The sequence below is a fragment of the Dufourea novaeangliae genome, unplaced genomic scaffold (genome assembly GCF_001272555.1).
Source record: "Dufourea novaeangliae isolate 0120121106 unplaced genomic scaffold, ASM127255v1 scaffold16, whole genome shotgun sequence".
In the NCBI taxonomy this organism is placed as follows: domain Eukaryota; kingdom Metazoa; phylum Arthropoda; class Insecta; order Hymenoptera; family Halictidae; genus Dufourea; species Dufourea novaeangliae.
Window position 1 is genome coordinate 2,414,216 of NW_015373891.1, and position 22,412 is coordinate 2,436,627.

The following is a 22,412-nucleotide window of genomic DNA, read 5'->3' on the forward strand; positions in this document are numbered from 1 at the left end:
TAGGACATTTATCGAATATCAGGTAAATTGTTACAAGGCATTACGAAATTCGTAGAAGTCTGAAAGAAATATTGTAATAAAAGTAGTTTAAAAAATTCTTACAAAGCATTACATTTTCTTCATACAGATTAGTTGAATGGGCGTCTAGAAGGGTTTGTGTTACATTTCATAAAATTTAGAGGAAAACATAAAAACAATTTATTGCTTACTGTAGAAATTAAAGAACAATAATAATTAACATTTTTCTGTGCTGCACTTCTAGTGCCACTGTCGAGTATCAAAAATTTTGCCAAAGGCGATTTCTACATCTGGTCTTTGATCCAGGGAAAACCCTTTTCGAAGAATTTGTAACATACGCCCTTCTTCTAAACACCAATTCGATCATCCTAATACTTATGAGCGGTAGTGTACCTGCGGATCGAGAGGGTTAAAGGCAGGAGATGCACTATCTGGTCAAGCATAAAAAAAAGTACCAAAACGACTCCGTTCAGACCAGCATTGTTGTACGCAAATTCATATGCGTAGATTTATATACAGGGTGGGACACGTTTAACGTGACAACCGAATACATTCTAACGTAAATTGTCAATAGACAAAGTCGAACTGCCTTAGAGGGTCAACCTTTTTGCCTAATTGGCTTTTTTGTACATTACAATGCCAAAAAATCGCAAGGTCATTATCATTTTTCAGAAATGGAAGTGTATGTTTTTTAATATCCATAACTGTAGTTTAATGACATTATTATATAAGATAAATATTCTAAATATGGACGATACATTATCAAATAATGCTCTGCAACCCTAAGTGTCTATCAAAACGGAATCGTTTTGGTGCCGCTGCGTGTCTGGAGAGTACAAATTAATCTTGAATCGTGAGAAGTAGCGTGACGAAACTGGAGTCACGATAGAACATACAGACGATAGAACTCTGAGACTTTTGTCAACTGTAGTTCAAGATCTATCGAATCACGACTTCAAGTTCCACTGGTTTTTAGAAATGGACCGAAATAGTAGAGTTTAAATGATCTAAACATACTGATTGGATCTTGTGCTTAGGTACAGATGGCAGTACACTTGGTACCACAGGCTCTAAGAACCGGTAACAACGGACACAGCGCGGACCGTAAAAACAAGGCGTAAACTTTGAGAAACTCTCAACAACAATCCCGTCAAGGTAATTCTATAAAATTCAATTAGTCGGAACTCTATTAAAAACTTTAATAGCCGTTGGCTCGACCCGGTTTAGCGTTTCCTCTGGTACGACAGGCTGAAGAAACGAAATAGTGGACCGATTCTGAACGATGTATAGTTGGTGGAACTGCTGTAGTATTAAAATTTAAGATTTAAATAATCATTCGTGCCATTTAATTGATAGAGATTTATGGTTACATATCTTCTGATCATAGACCATACTTCACAGATGATCCACCTCTATACATCTATTGTTCTGAAACTCCTTGTACAGTTTTTATTTCGTACCCCGGTAAACGGCTCTAAAACATCACAGCAACTACTAGTTAAAATCTCGTTATTTCTCCATTTAAACGTAACAAATAGTTCGAAATAAATCTATTTCGATATAAAAAATTCTAATAAATCGGATAGCTTGTTAGCACCACCAAATGTACTCTGTAGCCTTTGAATCTTTTTAAGACCTTCAGGTCGCCCTTTCTCTTCTTTACCACTCGTCTACGCTTATGAATAACGAGTAATGTACGGCGCTCGAAGAAAGGCCCATTACCACTACGTACGTACACTGTGTACAGATTATTAAGCGTCATCTCCATTTTGTTTCTCCTTCACACATACATTAATCGAGTCACTCTAACTTGCCGCGCGGGATTAATTATGTCAACGTATGTACAAAGTACAGTGTATTACTTTCAAAAAACAATTGACGACCGCCGTGGTTTGCACGCGCGAGGTTACACTATTCTTCGCGTTTATTAGACGCTTTCGTCTGCCTTTGATCGTGATTTCCGCGAAGCGACGCTGCGAACGAGGGAATCTAGATCGATCTGTAACGATGTATTTTAACGTACAATATCTGTCAGAGATCCTTGTTCAAGGGGCAACTTATGTTTCTCAAATCAGAAGATACAGTATAGGTTAGCTTAATCTACTACAGAGGTTTCCAACATTTTCTGACTGGTGTACTACTTGGCAGTCAATTTTCCCAAACTGTACCACCTAATATTAGAAATATGGTTGTAATTTATATAATTGCTGTTATTTCAATTTTTTTTCACGCACCCTTTAAAACACCAAGTACGTATCCAAGGTTGGGAACCGCTGATCTGTTAGATAATATTTTTTCCATTTCGTTAGAGGTCAGAAAAAGATCTACGAAAAAAGATGGGATTTGATTTTATCCAAATCGTTACGGAATTACTGACGAGTGTTTTTCTCGTACATAAAGTTAAAAAAAAAAATGGAGGTGGAAAACATTGCACTGTTATTGTTCTAAAAGCAACAGGACAGATTGCACTAATTTTCTAATTTGTACATTCCACGCGACACAGAGCCATATATAAATCGAAACTGCTAGACAAAAATGCCACAAGTGTACATTACACGCAAAAAGAAGTCAAAAGTCGTAAGTAACATGATATTTATATTTCTTACCCAGGATCTCGCGTGAAAAAAGTTATTATACCTCCATCAGGACAACCATCTTCTTGCAAACCACGCATGCAAGAAAATTTTCAATCAAATTATAAAATCCAGTGCACTGTTTTCTCCTTCCACTTTACCATTTCACTCCACCGACCATTTGTAAGAAAAGTGCTGGTCAGTAATTGTACGAATACACTGAACATACTTAATGGAGAACATTTAACTCGTTTCTTCAAAAAGAATCACTGACGAACACTGTGCGCAGTTAAAATCAAAACACCGTTCATTTTTCACAATTGATAATAAAATCGTTGACACGAACATTTCCATGATTCTGCTCTTTGGAACCACTAAACAGAATCCCAGAACGCAGCGGTACACGTTCGAGGTACGAATGAGAACGCGCGACGAAGGAAAGGACAAAGAGAGGTCAGCTTCGAATGCTCGATAATGTTTCGGCAAGGGTATCGTCCATAGGTGTCTCCCTCCTCTCTCGTGTAGTAAAATGTCTTTACGCGTGTTTTCCCCCCCCCGTGCTCCGTTCTTTCTGTCGCCCCTTTAAGTATACCACACCCCGTCGACTCGCTCGGCGCGGAGCACAACACGCCCGATCCACAATATTAACGCTGTGTGTGTGTGTGTGTGTGTGTTTTTTTTTCATTTATATTCGCTAACGTTAACGTTCACCTAAACAGTAGATTTTACCTTCCTAGGATCGTATATGACAAAAGCATGTATAAATCAGTAGACATTTTGTTTTGTGCTTCTTAGAGATCATACATGATACAATGTACAAAGTAGTATAAAATAAAAAAATGGGTTAATAAAGATTTGTATTACTTAATCCTCAATTAACGGTTTATCACGAACGGGGAGACCGATTTCGTTGGTCGCCGGACGTGTGCGGGTCCGAACGAGAAACAGCTTCCTCCGGTCTTACAGACGTTCAGATCGTCGTCCCTCGACGAGTAGGCGATATATCGAGGGGGGGGGGGGTCGAGCGATCGAACCACGGTCGATAGTAATCGCTCGACTGATCTCGACGTCCCGGAAAACGTGGTTCTCGTTCGGAGTGAGGGGGGAGTGTGTACGTCGAAGCGACCGGTCGAGACACGGTCCGTCCCATTTGTCAAAGTGCCCCAAGAATAAATCGCGACACCAGGACAGATAAGAATTTGTATTCCTACGGTAATAATAGTCAGCGCGTAATCGCAAATGAGTAAACTGTCTCGCCTTAAAGTCGATCTAGCCTAAAATGGGCCTCGGCGCTGGGATCGGATATGACCATGTTCGGGTCGGTGAGCATTTGTAGACCATCCACGTCGATCGGATCCAGGCCCTGCCTGAGAGCGTCATCCGACGGATAGAGATCGAAGTCGCTCATCATCGCCGTGCCGAGGTCTTTCACGAACTCGGGGTTCGTCAGGTCGTCGCCGACGGAGAAGTCTGGAACCGGATGAAAAGTAACGATCATTCGAGCACGTTCGGAAACAACGAAAGCTGGGTAATCTTTTTATCTTGTAGTTCGAAAACGACGAAAGCTCGGTAATCTTTTTATCTTTGTTTCAAAGTATTTCAATTTGAAAAACACAGTTTCGAGAAAAACGTGTTCGGAGTTAGAGAAGTAATTATATTCAATACAATCCGTGGTCTGTTACCTTCAGAGTCGCGTGTCACGATCATTTTTAGAAACTTAAAAGAAAAAAAATATTTTAGTCACGTATTTAATTTAAGACCATTATTTTATTACATTTTTTTATATTGTTATTTTAAGACCATAAGAAATTGAGAAATGTGAAAAAAAAGTTTTCAACGTTACACTGGTCTGCCCCCTTAACAGAGCAAGATTTTCAAAATATCCTTGTCTTTGAAATTCTCAATCCCACCCCAAAGACTACTTTTCAAGCCCTCCTTCACCCGAGGTCTTCCGGCTCGATAACCTCGTACAGAGAACCAGCATCTTAATCTCAATCTAATCGATACCTCTTCTCAAGCATAGAACGGGGTCTGGCTACAAAATCTTTCACAGCTCCAGCTGCCAGGTACAAGTACCCCTGCCCTTTCGTAGAATATGGATATCTTATCTACGCGTAGGTGGGCCTCGACGAGCTATATTACGTCTCAGACGAAACTTCGAAACCATGCATCATGAGGACAGGACACACCGTTACCGAGCAACATTTTAATTTCTCCCCTAATCTCCAGAGGAAGCAACCGAACAATACGTTTCGTCGTCGCGTGGGCTCCGTGGAGCTTTGCGTTATTCCCAGATGTTTTGCTGCGGCGCGATCAACGCACAGTGATTTTTTAGCAATCTAGCGGGACGACATTCAATTTCGATGGTAATCCAGATTTCTAAAAATATTATAAATCGATAATATGTCCATTTCGCTAGAAACATTACATTTTAAATTAGAAAATTTACATTTTCTGTTAATAATCGACTTCTTCTGCAGGTAACTATACTCCCAGAATTTGAAAAGCATCATTCGGTGGCAACTGATATTGCTGGTATGTTTAAATATTTCATTACAGTTTTCAAACTTATTTTTGTATCAATCTTGTATAACCACATTTTGCTTTCAAAAATTAGTAACAGTATCTTAAAAATTAGGACGAAGTATATTAAAACATACGTGAAATAGTACACGTGAAATGGAAATATCTACTTTAAACGTTCACTTATTTCTATGTTTTCTGTTCGAATAATATCAACGAAATGTAAAATATGCATATACCCGACTATGTTTCTTTGTATTAATAGAAAAACCCATCGAAACCAGCGTGAAACCAGTATTTCTTTAGTATGATAATTTTGGTCCCCGCTTGATTGCTGAAATATCGCAACTGTGGCGACGCGTTGAAATAACACCTGTTGGAGAGGGAAGGGAAGGGACCGTGAATTTTCGCGGAAAACCCACCGGTGAGGATGATCGTCGGTGTGTTCGGTGTCTGCGGCGTGAGCTGCTGCGTGGTGGTGGTGTTGGTGGAGTTCGTCGTCGTCGGCTGATACGCCATTTGGGGGCTCGTGCTGAAATAACCGGGGTCTCCGCTGCCCAATTCACCTCCGACATTTATCACGTCGTTCTGCAACGGAAATTCAAACGGGTAAAAATCGCGACCGTTCGACGGACCATTAATCCAATATGGATTAACACGACGGCAGAATCAAGGTATATTGGATTTGTGGGAGGTGGATAATATCGTATTTGGATAGGGCTAATGGGATTAGTTTCGAAAAACAAATTCGCAACTCTTCGCGGTGAAACGAGCTTATCGGCGAACATGTGGTTGTTTGTAAAATATTGAATATTCAGCTTGGATTAAACCGCTTTTTGATGTTGATTCTGGGAACCTGTTGGATACAGTGGCAACTGAATATTGTAATATTATTCGACCATGAACCGTAGCAATCCGACTTACAGCTAATGTATTAGCAGGAAATCTACATTTAACTTTATTAGGATTATCAGTAAATAAATTTTTACTGTTTATTCTCTTTGTAATTATTATGTAGAATATACTTATTTTGAAAATAGCAGTAATAGTAATTCAAGCTTATGTGGTATCAATTCTAAGAATTCTATACTTTAGTGAATCTAATTATGACTATATCTAACCACCCCTTCCATCTAGTTAGGCCAACGTACCTTCTTTAGTTAGCTTCTCTACTTATTTTACGCACGAAATACAGTACAATTCATAAAGTATAAGGAACACCTTGCATTTGTACAACGAAAATGTAAGGTTTCGTAGTAGTTTCCTAAATTTCGTAGTTTTTGCTATAATTAAAAAATTTTCAAGAGATTCGAGAAGTCATTGACCGGATACTTCGAAGGGTTAATAATTCCTTTCCATTTCTCGTGCGAATAAATAGCACATGAAAATAGGATTTTTCAACCTTCTAGTGGTAAGGTTCGGGTCGTATCCGACCCAAGTTATAGTCCCTTTTGTGTTCTACCCACTCTATTTTATTCTGAAGTACTTTTAGCATCATCAACAGTTTCCAAAACATTCGAGTAAATCGATTTAAATGCGACACCCTGTACATATATACAAAACGGAATTTTTATTATAGGTAAAAAAGTGACCAGGGATTCGAGAAGTCATTGATCGGGCACCCTGTGACGGGTTAATAATTCCTTTTCATTTCTCGTGCGACTCGAGACACCTGTGATCGTTCGTACGCTACAAAGGAAATCTAGTTATTACGCAAAGACCCTGTTCAATCGGACGATATCAAGCCCAGTGTATCCAACGTGGTCCTGGTATCGAGATAATTCGATTATCCATCCTCCATCGCGTAATAGATCGAAATCGACGCGAATCCAATCATGAAATCACCGTGGAAGCTCGGGAACTCCCGGATATTCGACCAGTCAAAGATCTGTTTTTGACGGAAAGGGAGTCGGGAGATATAAACGTTGGAGGATCCCTTTGGAACCGATGCACAAACATTGAATCTCGCGCGGAGAGTCAATTACTCCGCGTGTAATCGATCTCTCGAAGCCTCAGGGCCGAGGCTGAAACTGATAACCAACGTATCGGAACCAGAGAAATTTCACGGTGAAAAGTTAACAGGTTAGGTTTAGAGTTTGTGATGGGCTTTTTTTGTGTAACACATTGACTGCCACGTTATGTACATTGAAAAGGGGATGGATTATTTAAATACCGTTTAAAATTTGTTGGGAAAAATTATATTACTATAAAGTATAATTTAAAACAAGTATTGTTTAAAAACTATTCATTAAATTAAATGGCAAGAAATTCCGAGATGAAGTTTCAGAATTGTAGATTACATTTTCACGTTTAAAAATTAACCCTGAAAGTTTGAAAAAAGTAAAAAAAAAAAATTTTTGAAAAGTTTTAGTGCACCTAAAATTACTATTATATGCTAGTAGTGCCATTTTCAATGATATCTCAAAGATATTTAACTTCAAAGTCATATTCTAGGTCAATTTGACCGACTGTTACAACGTAGGATTAAGGCGTTAACGTTTCTCCATTCTCATTTCTAGATACCAAACCACAAACATACGCATACATAAACCGACAATCCACCAATTATACAGAATGTAAAAAAATCTTAAAGGACCCGGAAATGGGAGACTCGTGCTCCGATTGGTCAGGGTTTTCCGTTAATATCTCGTTAAAAAATCCTCGGATAACATTTTTGCTAAGGAAAAACTTGTTTCAAGTCACTTCACGAGTCTCCCATTCTCGGGTCCTCTAACATTTTTGCGACACCCAGTATATCACCAAATTAAATTTACTCACCTGCGTGTAGGTCGTGGTGTGGTTCGGCGATCCGATATACGATCCGATCGAGTTGGTCGGCACAGGTGTGTCCATCTGAAGTGAGAAAGCAAAAAAAAGACAAGAAAATAAATATCATCTGTATCCTCCGTTGGGGATCAGGGGGGGGGGGCGTCGAATGGCCCCCCTTCCGGTATGCCGGAAGGGAACACGCCGGCTAAGGGTGCGCAGGCCACGCGTGGGGTGGCCGCGAGAGGGAAGAAAACTGACGGATACGGAGAAACAAAAGGTGGATCGGAACCGTAAGCACTTTTATTCGTCGGCTCGCCGCAAGAGGATACGGTCCTTCACTATCCAGGTATTGGATGTTACTGCTTCCCTCTTCCGTGGCCCCGTTTTCATCGCGTAAACGACTTTATCGGCTGCTCGAACTCGAACGAGCCCCGTAATGTCTGAAACGGAGCGAATCTCGGCCGTTAAGCGGCTCTATCACCCTTGGTTTCTTAACACCTTGAGAACCGGAGATAGGAAATTTATGCAGTGCGCAGCATACTAGCGAATCGTCCGTTATCTTTTGTCTAATTTTCTTCTGAAATGTTTCGATTGATCGTGACTGTTCAAAGATTAAAATTTTGGAATTTGTGTCCGATTTTATTTTGTGCAGAGTTTAAGGAGGTACTCTAGTGTAGAGGGTTGGAAAAGAAATAATTTTTGTCGAGTTATCGAATGCGATTTTTTTGAAATTCGAATTATTAGCGGAGACAGAGAGATCCGAAGGTAACGCCTTCCGTATCGGGCGGCGGTAAGTAAAAAATTGTAAACGTGTTTTTTTTGGAAATAAGGTTTTTTAAGTCGAGCAATTGTCTCAGTAACTACTGGGTTGATCCAGTGGCGCTTTTGCGTATACGTTCTCAACATAACTGGCTATGGTTGGAACCACAGACGAGTTTCTATCTTGTAAAAAATTAATTTTACAGGACGAAGACAGCTAAATTTGTAGTAAAATCGAATTCAACCCTCTATGAGCAGAATTTTTTATGAGTAAATCGACTCAACTTGGTGACAACAAATATATAAATTTTCTTCTAAATAAGAAATTATAAGACATATTGTAACATTCCGTTCCTCGGTTTGTTTTATCGGTCTACCATGGTAATTGGCCGTTGGGAATGATAAATTTATCATTATTAAGGAATTAAAAACCTACTTAAATAGCCCTCGGCAGGTGAAGTGAAAACTGTGTTCCGCGAAGAATTAAAAAAAGCCATATTATTTCTGACAGTCACATTAGATACTTAACAAAGTATGCATACAAATCCTCCAAGATCCCTTTACATAAAAAACAAGATCACATAAATAAAAATTACCGAATTACATTTTATAAATAGGCTTGTACCCTTAAGTTCCACCTACATCGCAGAAGATACTGGGAATAATGTTAAGTGACGAGCAATACACACCGGTCCTCAACGTGTTAAGTTGCTCCGGGGGTTAACTACGTTACATACTTTATCGATCACTGGAACCGTTTCCGCGAGCGGTAATCAACAATAACCAGCGAAATCGTGTTATAGGGAACCGGACGGTTTACCCCTTCATGGTTCGTCATGATAAAACGGAACTGAAATCACACGCGATCGCAGGTAACAGAGTCGTATTACTCGTTCTTATCGTCTATCATTAACAAAATTCACTGTCAATTGACCGTAATCGTTTTCAAAAAAATATTCTCTGATCTATATACCCGGAGACGCGAGCGATCGAGCACACAAAGTGCATCTTCTCGCGAAGCCGTGAATAACACCGTGTCGAAGAAGAGAAATAAAGACAATGGGGTGGGAAGCTCGTACAGCGAGGGGTGGTGGGGGGGTAGGTTGAGAAAGAGATTGAAAATATATTATGTTTGATATAGTTTCGCCAAAGGGCGTTAATTTCACCTCTATCTGCGTGGTCCAGGTGCAACCAAGTTCCATGAGCTGCTGCGCGAATTTCGGCCAATCCTGACGGATGCGGGCAACAGATAAACATCAAGGCTTAACAATTTCAGTGTGTGCGTGTGTTTTCGTAGAAACGAAAGACGATTGGTCTAGGCGCGAATCGAACGGATAAACAGAATTGATACGTTTTCACTGTCAATTATACTGTTCAAAACACGTCCGAAAATGATAGAACTACACCTGGCTTTTTGTGCGAATTAAGGGTTGCTGAACAGGATGTTGTAGTTTTTAGTTTGTCAAATAACAATATTAGTAAATATTTGACACATGAAAAGTCGATTTTTTAACCTTCTGGTGGTTGAGGTTAGGGTGGTATCCGACCCAAGTTATAGTTCCTTTTGTGCTGTACCCACTTTATTTTTTAATATTTTATATTATTTAGCAAACGTATAATACTTGTGTTGTTATATCTTATATAACTCAATTATTATTCCTTTTATATAAATATACAAAAATACAAGTTCGAGATAATAACTTTCTTTTACTCGGCTGAAAATGGGAAGAAAGTGTTCGGGTCGGTTCCGACCCCAATTTACCAAGTACGTTTTTAAAACCCATCTTACTATTCGAGGGTCAATATCTACCCTTTTTATACATTTCCATTTGAGAAATTGGAAAAATGTAATTACCTAACTAAATTAAAAAGAATACATACAGGTTTCATCAGTGAGTGAACAATATTAAGTAAATGAACATTTCGAAACAATGACACGAAAATTGTTTGAATATGAAACAAGGAATTAAAACAAAATCAATATTTAATCATTTGCTTATTTTAATAACTCAATTTACTCGTGCTTATATACAATGTTCATTCACTGGTACGTGTTCATTTACCGGTGCATCCACCCTATTCGTTATGGTAATAAGTAGAAATAGAACGCACTGAACAGACACGCCAATCCGATTCAATCGCACGCGTATCCATCAGGCCTTCAAATTCGATTATCTCCAAAACGAAGTATTAAATAAAAAAATGTTATTCAATCTTTTCGACTTATTCTGGCACATATAATCACCACCCAGCCGACTGTACCACAATTTTTAAATTACCCCCTATAATACACGTTTCCTAATTCCATATTAATATTTAAACTAAAAAAAAATTCTCATATATAGGGTCAAAAGTGAGGCAACAGCTGCATTCAGCGATAAAAAATCAGACGAATAAAACCAGTTTCGCTCCATCATTTTAGAATTCTCAACAAAGAACAGTGCTATCGATCAACTGGTGAACGAAACAAACGCGTCGGGAAAAATGATTCGCGTCCCATCGCATCGGAAAAATCACGTCTCTCTCTGTGTGTGTTACGCCTGTGTAGAACTCGCGATGACAGAATTGAAATTGAAAATTTTTATCCACCTCGTGAAATCATTGGAAAAATCCGCCGAAGACCACACGTCTCTCGGAGAGGAAAGATCATAAATCGCTTCGGTCGACGGTTAACGAGGGAACTCTCGAGGACACGCTTATGGCCGCGACAACCGACGGCTCATGGATTATCGAGTCGCATAATTTTCGACTGTTTTCGAACGGGGCGGGCATTCCGCCCTGCCAAAACGAGAGGCCGTGCCGCGAGTGACGGAATAATTCATGCCGGCTCACGCGCCGCCTGGAATAATTCATGGTGCATCGTTCGTTTACTCGCAGCGTGCCGCGAAGGACGGCCCCAACGGTGGTGTTATCGGACCTAGGGCTGCCCAACCGGCTGATTTTCTTCTTCCAGGGCTTTGGACGACGAGGGAAAAGGGTGGAAACGAGTTTGAGGGTGAACTGTGGTATGGGGGATTTACCTGAATGTGGCGAATGAAGCTTGGAATTTTAGAGGGCATCAGATCCATTTTTGACAGATTTTTAATTATTACGCGTAATACAGTCAGAGTCAAAAGTGATTATACACTTTGAACGTATGGGATTCATTCGTGTTTATTTCTCTAGTTTAGAATCTAACATTTCGTTTAGATGGTCTATTACATTGAGATCTGGAGACTGTGGAGGTAGGATTTGACCGATTGAAAGTGTTTTCAAGCGTTTTACCACCTTTGATATATGTAACCCATCACCCATTGACGTATTTCCCGCGTATTTTTTCCATATTTTTAAAAAGGAAATTAAGCTTCGAACGCAATTTTGTCACAGTTTAGTATGTAGAAAATGCACCCTGTGAAACAGCCCCAAATTTTGATTACACGAAAAAATCAATCTGAAAATCCATGAGCCAAGAATTAGTCGACCCGGAAATATGGTCCTCAGGTATGGAAGAAAAGAGGTAACAGAAAACGTTAATGACGACTGAAAGGGTCTACACACAGTCGATTCGTTAAAGAACCTTACGAACCCACCACGTATTAATAATAAAACAAAAGGCGGGTATGAACGTCGACGTTTCATGCATTGGGCTGATAATCGTGGAGATCCTTCCGGTTCTATTCTATGGGGGTGGGGACGTTCGTACATGATCGAAGGAACACCCGATATAAGCGGCGTCCGCGGTCATACATACCCCAGCTGCGTCCGTTATAACAATATATTATTGAAACAAATTTAATATATTATTATATTATATTAATATATTAATATATTAATATATTATATATTATAGGTACGTCAATATATTATTTAAACAAATATATTTTTTTAAATTTTCGATAAAAATATGATTAATCGGTTAGAACAAAAATTGGATGTCCAGAGATTTACCAGTTTCGTGTCAATGTGCGGCCGGACGCTTTCAATCGCGAACTGGACTCTCGACGATCGTTGCCCGGTGCGCCCTAATGTTGTCGATTCAAGGGGCCGCACGCGTTTCCAGAGGACCGTTGCAAGCGAAAATGTTGCGTGTACACTCAGAGGGTATAATCCTTGGGAAGATATTTCGCGATCGAGAAATTATTTTTTTTTGGACATCGAATCAAAGAAACATCGAAGTATCGGTATGAAGTCTGTGATGTCGTGAGACTGTTAAGTGCTGAAAGTGTTAATAGGTTTCTTGGTCCTACGATTAACAATCCAGAAGTTATTAATACGACGTACTGGTTAAAGTTCGTGTGGCCTTGCAGTATAAACTTCAGAACAGTCGTAACTTTCTTAAACTATAATGATATTCAACCTCATAGCACCATTTAATCTTGTAGAACTTGTTTTTCAGGTTTGGTTGCATAGACAATTAAATCTTGCGTATACACTGTAAAATTTGTTAATTGAAATATGCACTTTATCAACATTTTGAATGTGTTCATTTGCTGAATGTTTTAATCTAAATAAAGGTGAACGGTAATTGCACGGGCGGAAGGTTTTGTTTTCGTGAAACTTCCGACCTAGTTAATTTATACGGTAAGAAGGTGGAAATCTAGACTTCTTCGATAACCACATTTAACCGTGTACAATGGAACAACAAAACAAAGGAATACTGAATAAACCGTGTATCGACGTCGACACTATTTATTACGAGTTAATAAAAATTTAATTTGAATATTAGTAACAGAAAACCATAAACTGTTTTCCATTAATAGGAAACTCCACGAACATATTCCGTGTACCTAATATCTAGTTCAATCACAGTAATAAATTACAATTTCGTAAAATATAATAAAAGTCCTAATAACATATAGTCCAGACACATTGGTGTTAATAGCTTATTGACCCATCGACAGGATTTTTATTTTCAGTACCTGTCGATAAGAAGCCTATTAATTTATCTTTAAATCTGGATTAAAGAAGAAATCGTTAGAATATGTTATTAGGTCTGTCGCTATATTCTATGATTGCAATTTGTCATTATGATTGAACCATTTATTAATAAATCCTTGACTTGTTCATTGTTGGCTCTAAGAGATTCCCGAACCGCCAACCAAAGGATAGGTCGATTTGGGTCACTTCTGACCCACACTGAAGTTTTTGATACTAAATATCATCTACACAGTAACACTCATATCATTGGACTAGAAACATTGGTCCAAAGTGAACCAGCTGGGCGAAGGTTAAATGGCCCGCAATAGGTAATATTACAACACAAACATAATGAAAGGTCCGACGTTTTCCGGCTCGGCATCATTCAGTTATCACTGCTGAGCTTTTCGAAAAATTAAAGTAACTAGTATGTATCGTTGCTCAACGTGAAGTAATATCCTTAAAGTACGTTTTCACGTGACGTTAAATCATGACTTCTATGGTAATAACATTTTTGTCGTTGTAAGAAATTGATGTCGCGTTGTCGTGACATTGGTTTACATTGTCGTACAGTGCCACGACACCAAAAGCCATTACTGTAAAGGTACATTTCCAGATGACAGTAAAAGTCATGACTTTCTTAACAGTGCATGACATTCTAAACCAATGTCACAACGCGATATCTAGTTTTCACGACGACAAAAGTCATAACAATTACTGTCATGACCTTCAAAGTCACGATTTACTGTCACGTGGAGACGTACATTTAGTCTCATGTGGAGATGTATCTTTAGTTTAACGTGGAGACGTACATTTAGTCTCACGTGGAAACGTACCTTTACCTCCAAGTGATACACGCGTAAAATACGCAGGCCGAGCGAAACGCACACGACGAAGCGCAGCCTCTCTCGGTTCGTCGATTCGGAACGAACGATTGTTCAGAGGCCTCTCGTAATTCGAAGGGTGAATTAATCGCAGTCTACCAATGCCGCTACCGTCGGGGTTTTTCGTTAATATCTCGTTAACGACGTCTCGGATAAAATTTTTGTTAAGGAAAAAATTCTTTCGAATCATCCCAGGAACCCGTCATTGCTGAGAGTCGAAGTTATTTTAGGACAACCCCGGTATATCCGTAAGGATGTTCGAACAATTCGGGCAATCCTGTGTCGTAGGATCTTTTCATATTCGGGACGCGATTCGGAACGTCTAGGTCGATGATTCAGCTAGATGAGGGTAACCGTGTACGCGTCGCTGGATCGTTGCCAAGTCAACGGGGCGCGAACGTGTCTCGGCCGTCCTCGGTTGTTCTACCGAAAACGTACGTTTCTTTTTCTCTTTATTATATTATTCTTTAATTTTTTACTAACCATCGTGAACTGATCGAGGCCGTCCGACGTCAGATTCGGTGTACCCGGGTGTCCTGTGGGACTCGGGGGCGCCGATGGATTGTTGCTGTAGCTCAACGGGCTTCCCTGTAATCCCGCAACAGACACCCGTTTAATCGTTGCGATTCGTCTTGGTGACGGTAACACGCTGAACCTTTCGGTTTTATTCTTATTTCCGGTGGTACGTCGGTCTCCGTGGAGACGAGAGTTTTTAAGGGGTCTCCGTACTTTGACGGGTCAAAGAAATAGATTTTTTTTTATATTTTCATAAGACTTAATATTTCAAAACCATAATCCCAAAAGGATTTCGCACAATTTGAAATAATAAGGAAGTTATTAGTCTTTAATCGAAACGGCGCACCGCGACACGCAGGTTCAAATCGAAACTTCAGACGCGTTTTTCTCAAAACGACATTTTTGTAAATGGCTGCCACGATATCTCAATAACGAGTTAACCAATCTGTGTACTTCGGATATCTTGTGTTTATCTTGTGAACTACAATTATGTCAATATCTGCAATAGTTTTCTTTATCGCGTGGAGGAGTTGCAAATTTAATGAATTTTTGCTTTACATAGCTGTTATTTTGTTAAACAATTTTTTTTTCTGTTTCATGGTGGTTCACAAGATAGCTACTTTTATGTAGATTAGTAGAACACTATGATTTTGTTCCGTGTTAATAAGTTACGTAGTCCTCCCTGTATACAAGGTGTCACCGAACTGGTGGTATAATTCGAAAATAGTTGATTTTTATGGGACAAGATAAATGTAATTTCGATTAAACTAACGAAGAAGCCAAGCAATCGCGTGACACGTGCGCTTGAACGATAATTAGCCAGGGTGCCTGACTATTACTAGACACTTCTACTTATACCTGTGTTTATAAACGTTATCAGTGGTCTTTTATTTGTTTTCCACGATAATTTAATGTAAGCTGATAAGTCAGCAGATTATTGGGAGACAACGGAGCATTAATCGTAGTTACAAGTAGAATTAATACGTATTAGACAGACACGGTAGCATTCACGTCTGGAAGCACGCATTACTCGTCCTGCTTCAGTATTTTACGTATCTCAAATCAACAAAATTTGTGTTCAACCAGCCTTAAATCGAGAAGCTCAGTATGTTATAGGTCTTAAATCGAGAAGCTCAGTATGTTATAGGCCTTAAATCGAGAAGCTCAGTATTCTACAGGCCCTAAATCGAGGAGCTCAATATTTTACAGGACCTAAATCGAGAAGCTCCGTCTTTTACAGCCCTTAAATCGAGAAGCTCAGTATTTACGGTCCTTAAATCGACAAGTTCAATAATTTACACGTCTCAAATACATCGTCTATTTTTTCATAACTGTAACAGAAGTAAAAGGAAAAACGATACTAGTTGAATTTACTGTAAACAGATCATTTCTTTTTAAAGAACTTTCACACGAAATATTTCCCTTTTCTTTCTTCATTGCAAATAAGCTCCAGATAAAAACCATTAGAGCAGAAAATACATTGTAATCCGAGCAATTTCCAAATAACAAAAACTCTTTGTTATCACTTTTGCATCATAACACAAAGCTAAATAAAAAACGATATTGTAAGCAAACTCGAAGAATTATCAACGTCGATTTTCCCAAAAATATAGCCTTGTATTGGATAACATTGTTCTACCATTTTTTCTTGTTTCCTCACAGCGGATCGCTTTCTATCGCGCTCTATTGTCAATTCAGTGACACCCTGTATAATTTCTGGCGGAGCCGCGAGAATCTCCCGTAACCTTTGTCTCCCAAGAAAGTCTAGGAGAAACAGAGTCGCGACGGTTGTGTAACACGAGACAAAATTCGCCAAGCGAGAAGAACACCGAGAGAAGTTTCGAGTGCATTGTGCGTTCTTACTTACTTGAACCGTTAGACTAGGCGATGACTGGGGTGACGGCCTGTTCACCTGCTGCGAGGACCTGTACGAACCTAAGGAGTTGAGCTGCTGTTGCTGCTGTTGCTGCGATTGCGACGATTTCTGTGAGAAAAACACGGGTGAAACGATACATTAATAAGTGTTTGCGTTTTTTTTTTTTTCTTATTGGACACGGTACAGTGTTTCAATCATACATGAAATGTGACACTAAAGAACAAAACTTTCATCGGATCCAATAAGTTTTTTGGTTTATTTGGAATCGAATATAATACTCGTGAAAAGAAATAAAATTCAACATTTGTTCTTTTCTGAATGAATTGCTTTAGAAAATATTATTTTACTGAAAACTGATTTCGGGAATCCGTTCGCCATAACTTGCCAGCTCGATACGTAATATACTCTCGAGCGCCATATTGTTTCCAAAAAAAAACCTTACGAATTACGTACTTTCTAACAAATGAAAAATATTCTTAAAAAAAAACGGTTTTCGTTCTCCCAAATAGATTCCTAAAAGACCAGTGTATTCTGACCAGACAAAAGCGGAAAATTAACCTCTAAACGACCAAAGTCGACGCGGGAAATTCAAATCGATCTCAGGGGCACCTGTCGCCAGAAACTTCTGTACCCTCGAAATATGGTGTCGCATGAATATATATTGTAATAAAGAAAAAGACAAGTAACGTGAGGTGTTATACTAACTGGACTTTGCGGTGGCACAGGACTGTGCGGTGGCTGATAAATATAGTGGCCAGCCGGACTGTGGGACGCCGCCGTCGGCGGTGGCGGTGGCTGCACCGGTTGTTGCGTATAGTTCTGAAGATCCTGTTGCGAAGTACTTGTGCTGTTTTCCAGCGCCACACCCTGTTTCACAGCCATCGCTATTAACGATCGGTCGCCGCACTGTTGGCGGCAGCTTTATTATTACTCTTTTTTTTTGTTCTCTCTCCTCTGCGTAGCCCCAGCCTGAATAGGTTAGCTAGGCCGCGCAACAACGAGCTCGCACAATCGATCTCTACGTCGATCCCATTCAATGTCACGGAAACGGTTTACCACGAGATCGCTCGACGCATACGAACCGTTGAAAACCGAAACGGAGACCGTCGGGGGAAGTTGGAAGTAAGAGCTTTTTAGAACTTATGCTTTCGAATTGAAAGACGCGATTATCCCAGTGGGTGCTTCATACCGTATATGATCTATCTTTGCTCAAGTTTCTGTCGTTACGTAGAGAGTCTTCGGGTAATTCGTACGTGATTATTTTGTGAATTAATGTGGAATAAAATTGATTTCGAAATAAGGGAACAATTGGACTTTTAATGGAAAATACTATCAACCCTCTAGGGTAGGGGTCAAGAGTACTCAAACGGAAAGAAAATATTTTCAAACACTTGCACTAGAAAGTTAAGTTGAGTTATTTGCAAATTTCTATGGGAACAGAGACGATTCGAATTTTAAGATTACTTATTTGAAAGTTAAAGTTTACTTGTGGGTGAAATTGACTCGAAATATTAATTCAACTGAAACTAGAGGATGACTGTTTTCAATGAATATTTGTGCACTGCTCGGAACCATTAGAGGGTCGCTGCCGTATGTGGTGCTATTACTCCATCTAATTCAAGGAAACAAGACGAGTGTCCGTAGACCTAATAACTTACTATATATATTATATATATTATTACTACTAATACAATATATATTAGTATAGTATTACTTATTAATACAATACTAATAACTAGACTGCAGATTTTATGCATTTATAGCCAATAGGGCTTTGTGTGATACCAAAGAGAAAAAACATTCGACAGATGCAATGTGTTTTTTACTTTATTCTGAACCCAATAAGATATTTAAGAGAAGAAATAAATTCCTACCTTTGCTGTTGTCGTCAAAAATTACTTTAGAAAATATCATTCTGTATAAAAATCCGCAGTCTACTAATAACTAATTTCGATTCCATAACAACAATTTTTTTTTGACAGGCCAAGTGGCTGTGCAATACATGAGCCCCTAATTCTTTTGAGCAGTGAGCATCATATCCTTTAATAACATTACTCCCAATAATTCTTGTTATTATAAAACACTGTTCTTCTTCCCACGTTCACAAAACTTCATAATCATTATCGACTATCATCAAAAGAATGAAAAAAAAAAAAAATGTAACCAATAAATACCAAAAACTGTCCCCTTTATCTACTAAATACGGGAACTGTGGAGAAAAGACGCGAAACGGAGCTGATAGTCAAACTTTACGACGATGGAGATTCGGCGACCCTCGATGGTCTACGTTTTCCGCTCCAGGTACGCTTTCCACGTCGGAAAGCAAATTACTTATGGGATGACCTAACGCAAACCGAGCGTTTTGCAGATACTCTGAGAGTAGAAAGAGAGAGAGATAGTTCCGTTCTTAAGCGAACAATTAACTTCCGGCCGCCGGAGGGGCGCTGTCACGGATGGAACTTTGTTCCTTCCGTGAGTCCTCGCGAATGCAAACAAGATTCAAAGATATCGGATTCATTTACTGCGGGGGGGGGGGGATACGGAACTTTCGATCGTCGAGTTTAATAATTTTCCCTGGGGGACCCGAAGAAGCCCGACGGACCAAGGACAAACGGGTTTGAAAAGTGGACGACAAACGTTTTACGTTTAAGGCCCCATTCCCATATCCTGGTTCGAAAAGAAAGGTGACATTTTGGAATTTCTTTCAGAGAAAGTAAGGAAGATATGGTCAAAAAAATTTCCTGGCTTTTAGTTATTATACGTTCAAGTAAACAAATTTTTCGTTTCGATATTCGGACAGTGTGGCAAGTTGTAGGTGGCGCTAGTTGTTTTGATCCGAAATTGCATTGCACAAATGTGCCCACGATATTTTGATGTAGAGTAGTCCGAAATGGATATTTCAAAAAGATTATTGAATGTTACTCTATCATAGGACATATCGTGAAGTAAAAAAAAAAAATGGCCACATTTGGTATGAGTTTTGACAAAGACGATTTGACAAAAAAAAAAGGATTTGTTTTTAAAATGGCACCTACTCAACATCAAGCATATGACTAGTGACCTAAATTGTCATTTTCCGTTGTTAATAAAAAACAAGAAATAAAACGAAAAATCGCTTGGACAGGTACTAGATTATTGTCTTAAGAATATTCATGCTGAATGTTATTCTAATCGGTCCAGTAGTCTGAAAGATTTCTGTTACCGTAAAGTCTGCAACCACTGAAGAAGCCTTGGGTGAAGGGGCTGCTAGAGTAGCATTTCTCAAGATATAAAATTTCTTTTAATAACGAAATATAGCCTAATTCATACACAAAAATACGTGTATCTTAATTTTTAAATAAAACGTTTTTTTTATACGAGGAAAAAATTCATAAAAATAACCCCATTTTCCGACCTATCAAAGGCACGTGCAACCCCTTAAAATCGAGTCTTCGGCTCCCCCCGACGATCTCTCGGAATCGTTCGTTTCGATCCATCGATCGACAATATCCTCGTGCGTGGTAAACCGTGACTTCCATTTCCGATCGTGTCACACTAAACTATCAATGTGTTCCAACAAGCTCGTCAACTAATATTATAAGAAGCGAAACGACAAGAGAAATGAATGGAAAGAAAGAAAAAAATCGTGGAGAAAATCGGATGGAAAGTAGAATAAATGATAGACCCCGTGTGTATCGGGGGATTGGTCGCGATTAGAAATGAAAGTTGTTCGTATCGCTACTGACCTTACACGTGTGAAGAAACCTAGAGTTAACAGGCACTGATAAATGGTTCTGCAAAATAACAAACACAAACGAAACACTACAACAAAGGCAAAATAAAAATAAAACGAAATTATAAGTGGCCGCTAAGCGTATTAAGGGTGGGGGGCGGGGTTGGCAACGAGAACAAGGGGGTGGGAGGGCCTAGAATGCAGTCGTTTCAGAGAGGGTAGAGATAAAAATCAGGCTATTATATGCTCTCCCGTCGACCTGTTCGTCAAATTTTATCGAACGAATTCTATTCTTAGAAGCCAAGCTGATCGATCTGATAACATTAAAAAGTAAAATAACTGATAATATCTGTAATGGAAATTTTACGCATTTATAATATTCATCTGGGACTTGTGGTTATAAGTTTCATAAAGTTCAATTTTACTTTCGTTTTATTGGACACTGGATAAAATTGTTGATCTGTTAATTAAGAAATTTTTTGATAAAAATCACTCACGTAGCCATAATTAACCTTCGTGCACCGTTCGAGTGAATTTGGCCAGAACTCAAACTTTAATTGCTAATTATATACTTTATCAGAGAAACTTGTAACTTAATTTTACATCGGTAGTTTACATAAACAGGGTGAGGCATCTAAAATAGGCCACCTGAATAACTTGTTGATGGTGGAGGAAATATGAATCAGACCAGACTTACTTGGTTTCGGGGAGGGCATAATTTGATGTTAATAATTTGTGCATAGGTGGGGATATAGAGGAGATATCAATGTCAACTTCAGTTTTTTAAAATGAAATTATGTTTTTTTACTTACCTTCTGATATAACGTTTTGACGAATATAATGGCCTACGGTTGAAGGTCAATTAAGAGTCGTTCATGGTTAACTACGATGGAAGATAAATTACTTCATGACACTGATCGCATAATTTACAAAATAAACAAACATACAATCATATTATTATAGCGGTAAATAACCAGAGAAGATACGAAAATTTTCAATCGGTGCCTTGAAGTAATTTATTTTTCATCATAATTGACATTGAATGACCTTAAATGACCATCAACAGTAGGCCATTGTTTTCGTCGTAAAACACTGTATCAGCAGGAAAAAGACCATATCATTTCATTCAATAAATAAAGTTAGCCTTGATATGTACATCACTTATGAAAACTATTTTAAATCGGACTATGGCCCCTCGAATTTGAGCAAGTTTGGTCTCATTCCATTAAATTAAGCAAGTTCAATTCAAGGAACAATTTACCGAACAGTGCACAGGGAATAAAGATGAACGAAATGAATCGCATAAAACGTGAATACAATAATGTTTATACTAACGTAATATCTGTACATTACAATACGATTAAAAGCAAGAATCATTTATTAAATAAACAAGAATAGCCAAAGTTTTCTGAAAGTCGATGTCGTGTACGATGAATGAGTCAACCGGTGTTCTTCCGTTAACAGATTAATAAAGTAATTTAATTAACCCATAAATACCTACATTTGCATAAACATCTGTTGTGTAATTATACCATACACATTCCACCGTTAAATATAGTTCAATACCCACGATCAAACAAATCCTATACACGGTATATTATTGAAGACGTAGTTCTGATATTACAAAACACGAAATTAGGATTAAACGCGCTGAAATCAAGAGATTTAGAAAGGTAGAATCGATCAGTTTGGCTTCAACCTTCATCTGGTTAGCGGCAATTAAATGAACGCGCGTTCAGGCGAGCTGATTCGAAGGATTCATCGTGAAACAACCTCGTTCCCAACATTACGCTGCTTTTAACACCGGTCGGGTTAACATTTTACAGCCACGATGTAAGATCGAATCGATAAGCCGAGTCTAATCTATCCACCGATTAATATACCGT

General features: G+C 38.8%; 1 protein-coding gene across 1 annotated transcript in view; it reads right to left on the reverse strand.

The window, feature by feature from the left end:
- Nucleotides 1–3,605: 3,605 nt before the first annotated feature.
- LOC107187752 (CREB-regulated transcription coactivator 1) overlaps nt 3,606–22,412 on the reverse strand; it is a 105,979-nt gene continuing 87,172 nt past the window's right edge. The window contains exons 7-14 of the mRNA XM_015575921.1: nt 20,536–20,587; nt 17,520–17,698; nt 16,806–16,922; nt 14,906–15,010; nt 9,809–9,871; nt 7,893–7,967; nt 5,537–5,702; nt 3,606–4,061 (exon numbers count right to left, since the gene is read on the reverse strand). Coding sequence (XP_015431407.1) covers nt 3,850–4,061; nt 5,537–5,702; nt 7,893–7,967; nt 9,809–9,871; nt 14,906–15,010; nt 16,806–16,922; nt 17,520–17,698; nt 20,536–20,587 — 969 coding nt within the window. The 3' untranslated portion in view covers nt 3,606–3,849. The remainder of the gene's footprint in view (nt 4,062–5,536; nt 5,703–7,892; nt 7,968–9,808; nt 9,872–14,905; nt 15,011–16,805; nt 16,923–17,519; nt 17,699–20,535; nt 20,588–22,412) is intronic.